Raw genomic sequence first — 14,140 nt, forward strand, 5'->3', positions numbered from 1 at the left:
TTCTTTTTTTTTTTTTTTTTATTTCTCACTGCATTCGCTTTTTGTGGCCGGTTTTTTTTCGGTTTTTGTCGACGCGAGATTTCACGAAGGGACGAGAGCATTCTGGCCGGTGAAAGTCGGGTTCAATTTGTGTCGGTTTTACCGCTTTATTCTTTTTGCTACTGCAACCAAAAAATTGTGGATCATGCTGTTAACGCTGCAAGAAGAGGATGGTTAACCCTTCTAGTGGTGAGTAATGGCTTTATGATTTATCTTAATATTTCTTTCTTTTTTTTACTTTTATCATGGATTATTTTACATAATTTTCTGTTCTTTTTCTTTTCGTCTCATATTTGTCGAAGAGACTTTTTTTTTATTTCTTTTTTTGCTTTTTAATCATTATTAAGATTAACTCTTATTGTTAATAAATTTGGTTCATTTGTGTCCCATATTCGTATTTTTTATCTGGCTAAAGGATTTTCTTTTTTAAGGAATAATAAAATCTGAAAAAATTCATCACGATATCTTCAAACATTCTTCAAATCGAGATTACTGTGAAAGATTTGAGGAACAATTTGTTTAAATACATAACTCGATCGGATACGAATGAATTCGATTTATATGGAACAAGAGTTAATGTTTACGAGATATTTACACACCACTAAAAGGGTTAATACAAAGAAAAAAAAATTTTTTTTTTTTTTAATGATTCTTGGATCGTGCAGAGATCGTAAATTATGAGAGAAGATAAAAAAATAACAATCACTAATCTTGGTGATTTTTATGCGACGATACGATCCCATTTACACTATTCCAAAAAATTTACACGCTATCGTTTAAAAGTTTGGAAGCAATAAGATACTTTGAATAAAAATCCAAAATTTGTTGAATAATAAGATAGATAAGAAAATTTCGAACGAGTGTTAAATCATTTTAATTTCACCTCTAAATAAATTTTGATATTTCAGTGCAAAATTACTAAGATTGCTTCCAAACTTTTGAACGATAGCGTTTCATCCACAAAAAAAAAAAAAAGCTACACGAATACCCTTCGAAAGAATATTTCGAATCTTTCGTTCACGAGCCGGAAGCAAGGTTCAACCGGAAGTTATAAATAACTAAATCGAGAAATTCTGTTGAACAATCCAGTATATTTAATATTACTTTCCAATTATTATAAACAATCAAAAATACATTTTTTGGGTCCTCACCTTGACAGTTTGAAATTTCTCCATTTCTTTTTTTTCCTTTTTTTTTTCTTTTCAAAATATTATCGAGAGAACGAGTTTTTTTTTTTTTACACAAGAAGAGGTGAAAATATTGTTCGCGGTTCTTTTAAGGGATACTATAATGTGAACTATACAAAAATTTGTTTACTAGGTAGTGTCTTTTGATATTCTTGTCGTTCAATTCTTTGTTTTATTTTTGTTGTTGTTGTTGTTGTTGTTGTTGTTGTTGTAATCGTTTCGACTGACCTTCGAATCTCCAGCGCCGAGGAACATTAGGCCCATAGCACCAGCATACGCCAACAGCGTTTCCACAACTTGTTGGGTCTCGAGGAGGATTCTAGTTTCGTTCATCCAATCCTTGGCGACCGATCTTGGCGCCCCCTTTAGAAGATTCATATAGCGAAGGGTCATTTTGAAGTCGCCACGATCCAGCCAATACCTGGAACAGAAATCGAGGAATTTGTCAATAAGAGATATTGGAATATATATTTTCATCGTGTTTTCATTATTTTATTAGAATATAAAGAAAACTTTTTCTCCATTTCGTATCGGACGACGAATGAAATTATTTTGTATTCACAGATTTTATTAAAAAAGAAAAATAGACTGTGAATATATACGATTGATTTGAATTTTAGATTTTTATTATTTGAAAAAATTATCCCTTTTTAATAGAGAGAAGAAAATATTTAGATTGGATTATTGAAATAAAAAGAGAAGAAGAATTCTTTAAAAATAAAATGTATTTATATTTGCGATGAGAGAAGTTTTTTTTTTTATTCGAACAAATTCTATTTTAAAATTTTACATTTATCAAATCTATCAACAATTATTATTAAATTTATACGTTAATGATTTAAATTTCATCTCTAAAATAAAAAAAAAAGAAAAAAATGTTGAAATAAAATAAAAGATAAAAAGCAGTGGAAAATCGAAGCCTGATATTCGATAATCTCGATAGAGGGTGCTTTCAGGAAACGATCATTGAAATTATTTGTGGAGCGAACGAGGCACAAACATAAAAATGTGGGGGATTGGAATCGTCTCAAAAAATTTGCTATTTCCCGAAAATTCTTGCAAAATAATTGGTTCGATTAGCTTTCGATTAGTTTATTTTTTACTTTATCCTTAAAAGAAGGGAGGGAGAGGGGAAATATTGTTGAAAGTAATGAAAAAAATTTTTTTTCAATAATGAAGAGAGATTTGAAAAGTAATTCGATTTAATAAATTTTTCAAGTATTACACTGATAACGTCAAAAGGATTTTGAATTTTTTAATTAAAGAATATATAAACTATACTCTTATGAAAGACTTGTAATAATTCCAAAAGTATTTATCAAACCTCTTTAAACCGCTAATTAATCATATTAATTATCAAAAAAAAAAAAAAAAAAAACAAACTCGATTATCTTGCATGCAATATTACATTTTTATAAAATTTTTTACACTATTCGTTTTTCATTTATTGTACGACTCTTCAAAAATTTATTAAATTATTCTCCAAATTTTTACTGGAAAAAAAAATTTATTTTTTTTTTTTTTTTCAATTTAAGAAGAATCCACGAAATTAAATATTATAAATTTTTCTAAAAGATCACACTTTATTAACACCAATTTGACAATTTATCGAATAAAATTAATTAAAATTGTTATTATACAAAAAATATTCCTTCATCCCCTATAAAGAATTCAATATAACAACAAAAAAAAATCCTCTTTGCGAAAAAGCGATTAGTTAAAAAGTGATTATAACGATTTAAATTCAAGCGAGTTGGGGGTGGGGGGAGTCGTAGATCGGTCGTAGATCCACCCATGAAAACTTTTTTCCTCGTGGAGCCGTTTTCCAGGCCAGGGGTTAATGTAATGGCCGTGTCGTCGATCGAACGAACTTCTCGAAGCGTATCGATTAATTGTCGCTCTCTGATGAAATCGAGGAAGGGGAGAGAAGGAGGGGAAGTGGTTGTTTTGTCGTGGACGACGTTATTATAAAAATGAAGGAGGGATTCGTCGATTCTGTGGCTCGGAGTGTGAATTAATTAATGAGGTTTTCGGTGGAATTTCAACAATGGGGAAGGGATTGGAATAGGGTTGAAGAAAGAGGGTTGTTTTTTTTGTGACTAAGAATCACGTTAATCGAAATAAGATATAAATATTTCGAGTTATTCAAGGATAAATTGAAAAATTTGCTTGAAAATGGAATTTGTGGGAATTATAAGCATTGTTTGAATTTTAAATGTATTTTAATGCACAATGCATTCATTTTATAATGGAGTAAATTTATTTGATTATAAATATTATTTTTTCCATTTTAATGTTGCAAGTGTAAAATATTACTTAGAGATTTATATTTGAGATATTTATTGTACGTTGATTGATACAAGAATCAATTTTTGCAATATATTTTATAATATAAATATTTAAAGTTACGTATGTTGATATTTAAATTTGTTTTGTGCAATTTATTTTTATAAGAATAATATTATTTCAATGAATTTCAAGTATGAAAGAAGAAATCCTATGATACATTTTAATTAAGATAAAAAAAGATAAAAAAAAAAATAAAGAGAAGAATTACATTGAATGTATTAATACAAAAATTAGAATAAATTATAACACATTAATAAAATTATTCAATAAAAAATTGCAATTAAATTCAACCCCCTCTAAAACAGAGCCATGATCGATTCGCGACATTCGAGAAGAGAAATTCGCTTTCTCTAAAATGCGTGCGACGTATTCTCAAAGAATATTTCACTTGTTTGCTGAACAAGCATCAAAGAAATTTCAATCTCGTTTGAGCAAGAAGCGCGAATACAAAAAACATGCCTCTCCATTCTTCCTCCTTTTTTCCCCTTTTTCTTTTTTCATCGCACATATCCATATCAAGGGAGAAGAACAAAGGAGGAGAAATTAGACGAGGCAATCTTCTAATTAGATTCTGCGAGTCTAAAGACTTGATTAAAAATCATTACGAAGAGATTGCTCCTTCATCCCTTGAGACTGGATGATTTGTAAACAAACACATTGGACTTTTTCCTTTTTTAATGCAAAAGTCCATCTGGAAATTGTATCTGGGATTGAATTAATAAAAGAATTAAAATGAAGAATTATAATTTAAAATTTAATGTAATATTCATAATTCTTTCAAAATTTTGTTACAAATTAATCAAAAAAAAGTATTCAAGTAATATGATATATAAGTGACAAATAATTATCTTTGCTTTATATAATTTTATATTCAACTATTTATCATTCTAATAAGTGAACATTCAATTTTGAAATCAGATTTAAATTTTCAATTATTCATAATTCATATTAAGATTAACTTTGGAATGATACCAAAATGATGAATTTCAGACACTATTTCAACTATGGAGAAATATTTGGATATATATTATGCTACAGGTAATTAAAACTTTGAGTAACTTGTTAAGTGAAATTAAGTTAAACGCAGAAAAAAAAAAGAATCCTCATTTGCCTTAATAATAGTAAAACTAGAAGGCAACTTCGTACAGCCACAAGAATGGCCAGAGAGAGGTTTAAATTATACCTTCATTTGCTAGAAAATTGTGGTCCATGCTGAATTACAAAGCTCTAAACTCACATTCAGAACATTAATTAAAGTTGTTCTGACGATAAGGGGATAAAATACTGTGCGATATATTTAAATTGTTACTACACTTTTATTTTATAGACACGTCCCACTTCGTGTTATGAGTTCCAAAGAAGAAGAATCTTCTCTAAACTTCTCTGGAAAAATAAAATTCAGATCGATGTTTCAAATTAAAGGTACAAACGATATTTAATTTTATATATAAAATACAATAAATACAATTTAAAAATATTGAAAATTATTGGATTAATATAATAATTCGATCGCTTTCTATTAATTGAGAAAGCAAAATCTATCTCGAAAGGATTGAAAATAGAGAAAGAAAAAAAAAAAAAAAAAAGATGTTTGGGGACCCAATTCTAACACGAAGTCCTCACTCACGTCAGTTGCAAAGACAGAGAGAAACGCTAAATCCCGAGTTTTAATTAGAATCCTGCAGTTTATAGGCGAGTGCAGGAACTTCGAAATGGAACGGAAATCTGTTACGTTCCATTCGTGCAATGGCCACGAAGAAACGATGCGAGAAAAGGAGAAGAATTCGTAGATAAAGGAAATAAAAACTGTATGCTTGCTTCTTGATAGATATAATTTAAAAAAAAAAAAAAAAATTCCATTATTCATTCGACCGAAATTTTTAACCTCGACAAGTTGAAAAACATCGATAGTAGCAAATTCAACAATCAAAGTTTTTCAATTTGATTGTAAAAGTTCCAGATTCCTTGCTCAACCTCCCTTTCTTCCGCCATCATGCTACAACGTACGTGATCGACCGTGAACACGAAGCGCGAATACCACCGCGTGTAAACCGGCTGCTGCTCGTGAAACGCCCCCACACATACACAAACACACACCCACACAGACATATGTTACACACGACACGAAGGGAAATAAAATATGCGGCCGTTATACAAGGTGCCCGCTTTCAATCCTTTCACATCGATATAAAATATTACGGGCAATGTTTTTCAGGAAACATCCCTCTATTGGTGAGAACTGGAGTTATGTTGATATAATCGTGGAGGACTATATATTCTGGAGGGAAAAGTTGCAATGCAAAAAAATGTGGGCTGTGTCTTTTGAATGATTTTAAATATTTCGGTATTTTTCGATTTAATTATCATTTCTATAACAATGCGTAGAATGGAAAGATAATCGAAAAATGATAAAAATTAGCGAAATATTGCATGGAATATCTTTTATTGTTAGAATTAGAATAATTTTATTTTATTTTATCTTCAATAAGAAATTAGGAATGGCACGATAAATATTTATATTAATTTTATTATTTATTATTTATACTATTATTCTTGCAACAAAGATTTATTGATCAATAAGGCAGATCGGATACAATGTTTTCTACGAAATATTTTTGTATTTTCGTTAAAGATAGACACTCCATACGAGATAAAAAGATGGTAAATGAATGTTTTAACCGGAAGTGTAATGTGGTCCACAGAGAGGGTTACTAGGGACGTGACCGGATGCTCCCCTTCAATATTAAACTTTAATATTCGATGGCCACTCTTTTTTATCGATACCTAGTTCTGCTAGCGATGTTTTTATGGAAGACTTCAATGTAATTTTTCTACAAATGGCTTTTAGAAAAATGATGAAATCCTATTTTAATAGTACTTTCAAATTAGATTATTCGTAATTTTATTTCTTAAAAGAAAAAAAAAAAATTATAATTTAAAATTTATCGTTATATATCTTGAAGGAAAGGGAGAAAGTAACATCTCTTATAATAATTTATGCTAATTTATTCTTATAATCGTTTATAATCGAAATAATCATCCCCTTGATCGAGAAAATTAAAATCTCAACGATACAGTTCAAATAATTTTCCAAAGTGGAATCGTGGAATTTAAAAGTGAAATTAAAATTTCGTGATATTTGCTATAAATTTGATTTAGCTTTGTGCCAAACGATTCGATGAAATTAAAATTAGCAAAGTATTTAAAATGGCGAATGAAGAGTTTCGCTCTTTCTCACTTTTCCTCTTGGCGTTTAGAAGAGAATAGTAGATCTGATTTATGATCATTCTATTTGTTTTTATATTATTAAGTGACAAGAAAAAAATTTGTTAAATTAAAAAATAATAATAATAATAATATATAATTAAGTTTTGTTTGATTCAAAAATGTTTCTCAAATATTTCTATTGTTTTATAAATTTTTCATATCAGGAGGTTAAATAATATTTACATTTTTATAATAAAACGATTAAAATGTAAATATATTATCAATGTTTTGAACGAAGAATAATAATAATTCGTAATTAACATTTAATTAAACGGTTATTCATATTAATTTCTCTTTGAGAGAAATAAAAGAAGGAAATTGCTAAGAATCTTCCAATTCTTGGACCTGCCTTTTACGAAGAGTCAACATAGAAACTTCCTCCAACAAGAAGCGGAAGTTGGGACAAATCCGTAGAAAACTCTTCGCGATACAAATGTTTCTCGTAGAAAACTTAAAGTGTCTCCGCGAAGATTTCTGGAACATTCGTTTTTTCCCTGAAAAACTTTGGAAAAATACTTTCCCATGCTTTCTTGTATATTACATATCTTGAAAAGAACAACGTTTATTATATATTTTTTCACTTTTATATTTCGCTCCCTTATATAATTTTTATATAATTTTATATAATTACATGTATCTGCAATTTTTATTTCATATATCATTATATATAGACAGAAATAATTTTAACAATTTTAACAAATAATTTAAACAATACCAAATTTTGAAATTTAAAAGAAAATAATTTTCAAAGAAAATAAAATGTAACATTCCCGTAATTTTTTTACAAATTTGTTATTCCCAATTCTGTAATTAGAAAATTATATTTTTAATAATTTATTTTCAAAAGGAAACGAAAAAAATTATTTTCAAAATAATTGAACCAATGATATCTTGCAACAGAGCTGCAGAAAAATTTATTTTTTACGAAAAATATTCGTTCAACGATGCGAAAATCAATTCTATCGGGCATGAAAATTAAATGCACACCTACCAAAAATCTAAAGAAAGCTTTCAAGCAGTGTAGAAATAAGCAATATAGAAGCGGCTGACGTAGCGCGGTGTTGTACTACTGAAACCACCAATTTTCCCCAATTCTATTAAAATAATGCTTTCAAAAGCGATCGTGCTAAAAATATTCTCACTCGTATCTCAATATTACAAAACAAAATCTACACAATGGAGGCCAAAATTAAAAAAAAAGGTAGAAAAAATGAAAAAAAAAAAAAAAAAAAAAAAATACGACGAGAAAAATTCTAAACGAAACCAAAAGCAATGTCAACTCATGGAAAGAAACAATCAAACCATTCTTCGTTATTTCCACATCGCAATATTCATACAAACACGAGCCAATTTACAGCAACACGGAGACAAAAGCGTGGAGGAACGCAGGACTTTAAAAACGAAACAGCTCGAACGAATTTTAATCAGCCTACTTTTGTATAATGGACTGGACAATTTCGAGATGATCTAACGAAACACAAAAGGATAAATGCTGCGAAGAGGATTGTCGATCGGGAGCAAATTTAATTTTTTTTTTTTTTTGAATACTTTTTGATTATTTTTTACTAAAATTAATTTAACACTTTTATAAATTTAACACGAATTATTTATTGATTGATTTTTGACGAAATTTCGTGAAGATTGAATTAAAAGGATTAATTAAATAAATTATAATGGGAGTAATTTTTCCTAAACGTGGATAAATTAGTTTTTTAAATTACAGGTAACAAGGGACGGATTATGATGGAGTAGAAAAGCTGGGATTCACGATTCTTCTTAATTGGGTTCATCGACGTTCCAATTATGATCCTAAGTATGAGACTCTGTCAGCCATGCGGCCATGATTTATGATCCCATTGTTTGCAAGAATTTAACCGAGAAATTGGCGTTATCGAGCTTCACGTTGCCTTGTCTCCTCAATGGAGAGTGATTTTATAATCCATAAGATTATTTATACGTGGATCTTAATCTTTTCAATTATCGATCAAACTCCTTTGAAGAGAAGAAAATAAAATGAAGAAAAACTTGCTCGAGTATCATAATAGAATTATAAAAATTGAAAATATTGAAAATAATTAAAAATGATCCACTTCAATGTTTCAATTCGTTTTCGATTAACTCTCAAGTTTTAAAATAAACAGATGTATTAAAAAAATTTCTTCCTCTTTGTTAAAAGTAATTAAATATAGTTTAAATGAAAAAGTTATGAAACTGTAAAGGAAAGAAAGCATAAATCTGACTCTATCTCCATATTTTGAACCTTAATTTATCCAAAACCATCTATCATCTATTCAACTCTTAAAGTTTAAAGTTTCTAAATTCACAATGAAACTAATTATCATTTTTATTCACAATCATTTATCATCCAATCAAGTCCAAGATATAAATCTATTTTTTAATTCTAATTAAAAATGAGTTACTATTATAATTAGATGCCATCATAAATTATATATACAAAATACACTAATTAAGAAAAGAAAAAAGATTCTTCTTATTGCAAGATTTAATTATTATATAATCATAATGAATATAGTCCATTCCTAAATGTATTAAAATAAAAATTTCCAATATTCCAATTTATTTCTGATCAATATCCAAAATCAAATTTTAATCTTAATAAATAATAATTCAGCTCTTTCTTAAAATTATATTACATCCTAAAATTAAAAAATGACATTATAGAGAAAGAAAAGGAACATAAAATGAATTTTATCCCATATCTTATCTTAATTACCCATTCATTCATCTAATCACCTCCTATAACCTAAATTCTACCACATTTATACAAAACCATTTATCATCTAATTTTATCTCAAAATTTAATTTCCAATTCTCTTAAAAAATGATTAAAAATAATTCTAACATCTTTATAATTCAATTAATTCTCGATCAACCAATTGAAATTTCTAATTCTATTGATAATTATAAAAAATAATTATAAAAATAACCCATTTTCAATAATTCAATTTATTCCTAATCAATCCCTTAAGACTAAATTTCAATCTCAAAAAACAAATACACATAAGATAAAAAAAAAAAATCTCTTACCACTTACCACACATCCTGAACAAGAAAAAAATAAAAATACCCCAATATTTTACACCTTAACCATCCATCATCCAATCAACCCTCCAAGGCTTCAAATTCTAACTCTCATAACACAAGCTCATCCCCAACCTTCATTCTTCTTTAATCCAGCCAACAACCCCTTAATTACTTCACTAGTAATTCCGGGCGCTGAATTTGCCTGTTTTTCACCATGTGCGAAAATTTCGTGGAATTTGTAACAGCGTGCACACAGAAACTCGCATATTTGCGCGGCCATATTTTTCCCACCCCCTCCCCCTCCCTTCGAACGCGGATGTAGTAGTCTCGACGCTAGTGGCGTGGGTCCAAATTTTAACGCAGCTTCTTTTTCATCGCTCGTTGAAACGTATCTATGATATGCATATTTTGCGGCCACGTTTTATCCGTCCACTTTTTTATGCATGCTTTATGTATTTTTTTTTTCGACGCAATACGCGTAAATTCACAGCCTCTGCAAATAGATATTTCAGTTGGATGCATTTGCATTTTTTTAATACCATCTCTCTTTCCATTCCTTCTGGAAGGAATGTCACGATTCTGGAATTCGTGAATTTTTTAACATCTTTGCTTTTATTTTTTTAATGTTCACTGTGTGGTTTATAGAGTGTTACAGATATATTCTGGTGGAGTATATCGATTATGAGTGTGGAGCAAATAAATATTAACTATTTAAGAAAATGTCTCCCCTCAAAAAAAATATATCAATTAAAATGTATTAATTAATTTTATTAATTTTTTTTTCAATATGGAAGGATTTTCGTTTGGAAAATGGTAAATATATTGTAATTTTTATATAAATAAAAATTTCAACAATTTTCCTTTCTTATCTTTTTCATTAGAGAAATTAAAGTAAATACTGGAAAAAATAATATACAATAATCACAATAAAAAGTTTGCACATATAAGACATCTTTTCCCACAGTTTTACGTTTCATAGTATCGAATTATAAATTATTAAAAACGATAAGAAATCTAATCTCACTTGTATTTAATTATATCTTAATTTATTAATAAATTATTACACGCGTTCAAAAACACAATTTAGAATTCATAATTCGTAAAAATAAGAGCAGAGATATAATTTTTTTTTTTTTTTTTTACTTGAGGAAAATTTATTTAAAATCAAAAAAATAAACGATACAGGGTAAATAACTACCCTCCTCTTCCACCCTCCATATTCATACGCACCATAAAATTAAAAAAAAAAAAATAGTGGAGGCCAGGTTCGCAATTACGTATCATCATCCATTTATTCAAAGCTTGCACCGTTCACCGAAATTTCGATAAGTTAAAAAATTATTTGGAAAAAACTCTCGTTTAAATTCACTCTGCATGCATTTAATATGACGAGTCTTAATGTTGAAGTGAAAAAAGAAATCGTCGAGGAAGAAAGATGAAGTCTCGATCATTTGAGGATCGATTATAAAAAAGTTCACGATTTCTTTTCCCTCTTTTTTCTTTCTTTCTGGTATAATTAGTGGAGGGAATTCTGCGAGAAATAGAAAATCGTCGGATTGATCTGGTTTTGTGATTAATTAGGGTTCGTTTGATGGAAATGAAAAATTTCCCTCTGAGGGAATTTGATTCAGAAGTTTGGATAAGGATTCTGATCAAATAATTGAAAGAAAGGAAACAAAAAATGAAGCAATGGAGGGAATTGTTGGTGAGAATTTTGTTTGTAAAAATATTATTGTGGAATTATTAATTTTCAAGATATGTTGATTTAATTTATATTCTATATTTTATATAGAGAGAAGACTTTGGATAGTTATTTTATTATATAAAATATGGAATATAGATGAAAATTGAAGTTATTGTTAATAAATTCAAATGTATTTTTGAAATTTTATCATTTCTTTTCAACTAATTTCAGAATTTCATTTTCAATTTCAGAATAATTTCAATTTCAGAATAAAATACTAAATTTAAGTTTTTAAACTAAATTACATTTATATCTTCATTATTTCTTATTATATCTTATATTTATATCTTCATTATATCTTCATCATAATTCTTTCATTACAGCTTTTACTCTAATCTTTATAGAAATTTATTTTTATCATTCATTGTTTAGATTAGATTAAACTTATTTATTTATTTTTTTTTTTTTTACAAATAATTACATCTATACAATATATACAAAATTATTATATATAAATTTCACCATTTTTTTAATTCTCTCTCTGCTTAATTTCTTTTTCTCCAAAAATTATTTATTTCTACAAAGTTTCCTCGAAACGAAAAATTAAAATCATCATAAGCTTATAAAAAATCGAATTATCTATATAGCAACTACAAAAAATTCTGTCATAGAAAAAAGAAAATAAAGGTGAAAAATCAGGATATGCGTTCTACCATCGATTGTCGACATTTCCAGCCACACAGGATGCGGTGAATGTCGAAAGATGTAACAAAACCTGGAACGTGTCGAATAACAAAGGATCGACGACAATACCGTCATCAAGTCTCTTCCATAAGAAACAACGTGGTTTCGATAAACGAGCTGTTTGAATCCGAACATAGGGCGGAAAATTAATTTTCCTGTTTTGGCTGCTCGTTCCTTCCAGAAAGCAACCCTTTCATCAACTAATTAGCAGACACGACCCGATTTTCCAAATCACTTTCGACACGCAGCGCATCGTGATTTTTGTGAGAATTTTTATTATTCTTTTTTTCTTGTTTAATTTTCGTTAAGATTGGATTATTTCTCAAATTAAATAATAATCAATTTATGCAGAATTATAAATATTGATAAATTTTGAATTTTGTGAGAATTTTTATTATTTTTTTCCTTGTTTAATTTTCATTAAGATTGGATTATTTCTCAAGTTATAATAATAATTAATTTATGCGGAATTACAAATATATTGATAAATTTTGAATTTTGTAAGAATTTTTATTATTTTTTTCCTTGTTTAATTTTCGTTAAAATTGGATTATTTTTCAAGTTATAATAATAATCAATTTATGCAGAATTACAACTATATTGATAAATTTTGAATTTTATGAGAGTAAAAAATTTTTAGAGTGTTGTTAAATAGAATTTTTATAAATAATATATATATAAAATATAATAATAACAATAAATATATAAATTAATAAATAGTAAATTAATAAATTAATAAATTAATAAATAATATTAATAAATATATAAAATATATAATAATAAAATATTTATTATGTATGAAAAATAAATGAATGTTAATAATCGAAATATGTCACGATACATTCATATGTGACACAATATATGCAATAAATTACTCGTTTAAAGTAAAAAAAAAAAATATATAAGATTCTAAAACAGAATTAAAGGGGCACTTACCTGGCTCGATTGAGTATATCGAATGTATTAAGATCCTCCACATCGAAAGGTTTGTCCTCGAGTTCTGAACGAGAGATGGGACAGACATCCTTGAACATCAAATAGCTCTGAAGATAACTTAGCAAATAAACAGGCAGTGCTGCGCCCTCCTCGGGCACCATGGCCAATCGTCTGGCCACTTGTTCCACCTGAAACCCAGTTTCCACTTCGTAAATTCTCACTCGCCATTCGAATAACACTTTGCAGTAAAGTTTATAATCCTATGGGCGAACGAAAATTTCGCGAAATAAAAAAAAACTTTGCTCGAGTTCAATTCCTTTTCGATTTTGTTTTATTAGCAAGATGGTGGAAACAAAGGAATGTAAAGAATTTGAAGAGAATAATGAACTTTTTTCCAAGATGGACAAATGAAAATCTTTTGATTGATTAATAATAATAATTGGAAGGAATAAAAATGTTTGCAAAAAAGATTTTCAAAAAAGAGTATTATAATTAAATATAATGAATTTTCAGAACGGAATTCTTTTAAATTAATTAAATTATTAATATTATTTATATTGTAAGAACTTTTAAGAAAAGTGGAGAATATTCTCCATTCAAAATGGAGAATTTTTGGTCGTGAAATGGTTAATAATAATATTCAAAGGAGTGAAAATCTCTTTTAAATTAAGATAAAAATAATAAAATAGCAGAGATTAAGAGTTGGGATAAAAATAAGAAAGATTTGAAATTTAAGAAGAAAAATCTGAGAAAGAGATGAGGATGAGAAATATTAGATTGAAGATTTGTATAATCTTTTATAAATGTTTAAAGAGTAAATGTTAAAGGATAAAAAACTTCATAAAAAGAATAGTGAAACTGCTTTCCAAGTATAAAAATTTCTTGGCTG

The 14,140-nt window shown here is 27.9% G+C and overlaps 1 protein-coding gene across 6 annotated transcripts in view; it reads right to left on the reverse strand.

Moving 5' to 3' along the window:
* Nucleotides 1–3: 3 nt before the first annotated feature.
* Nucleotides 4–14,140, reverse strand: part of LOC122713779 (MICOS complex subunit Mic60) — a 56,097-nt gene continuing 41,960 nt past the window's right edge. For 4 of the 6 annotated variants that reach the window (XM_043934540.1, XM_043934539.1, XM_043934545.1 and 1 more), the window contains 2 exons: nucleotides 13,252–13,439; nucleotides 1,111–1,647 (listed from right to left, as the gene is read on the reverse strand). In XM_043934540.1, the coding sequence (XP_043790475.1) occupies nucleotides 1,386–1,647; nucleotides 13,252–13,439 (450 nt within the window). In that variant the 3' untranslated portion in view covers nucleotides 1,111–1,385. Of the gene's footprint in view, nucleotides 162–1,110; nucleotides 1,648–13,251; nucleotides 13,440–14,140 lie in introns of those variants that run through there. The other 2 variants (XM_043934543.1, XM_043934544.1) reach the window with 2 other exon arrangements.

Source organism: Apis laboriosa, unplaced genomic scaffold (genome assembly GCF_014066325.1).
Source record: "Apis laboriosa isolate Shangri-la unplaced genomic scaffold, ASM1406632v1 scaffold26_cov146, whole genome shotgun sequence".
NCBI classification, from domain to species: Eukaryota; Metazoa; Arthropoda; class Insecta; order Hymenoptera; family Apidae; genus Apis; species Apis laboriosa.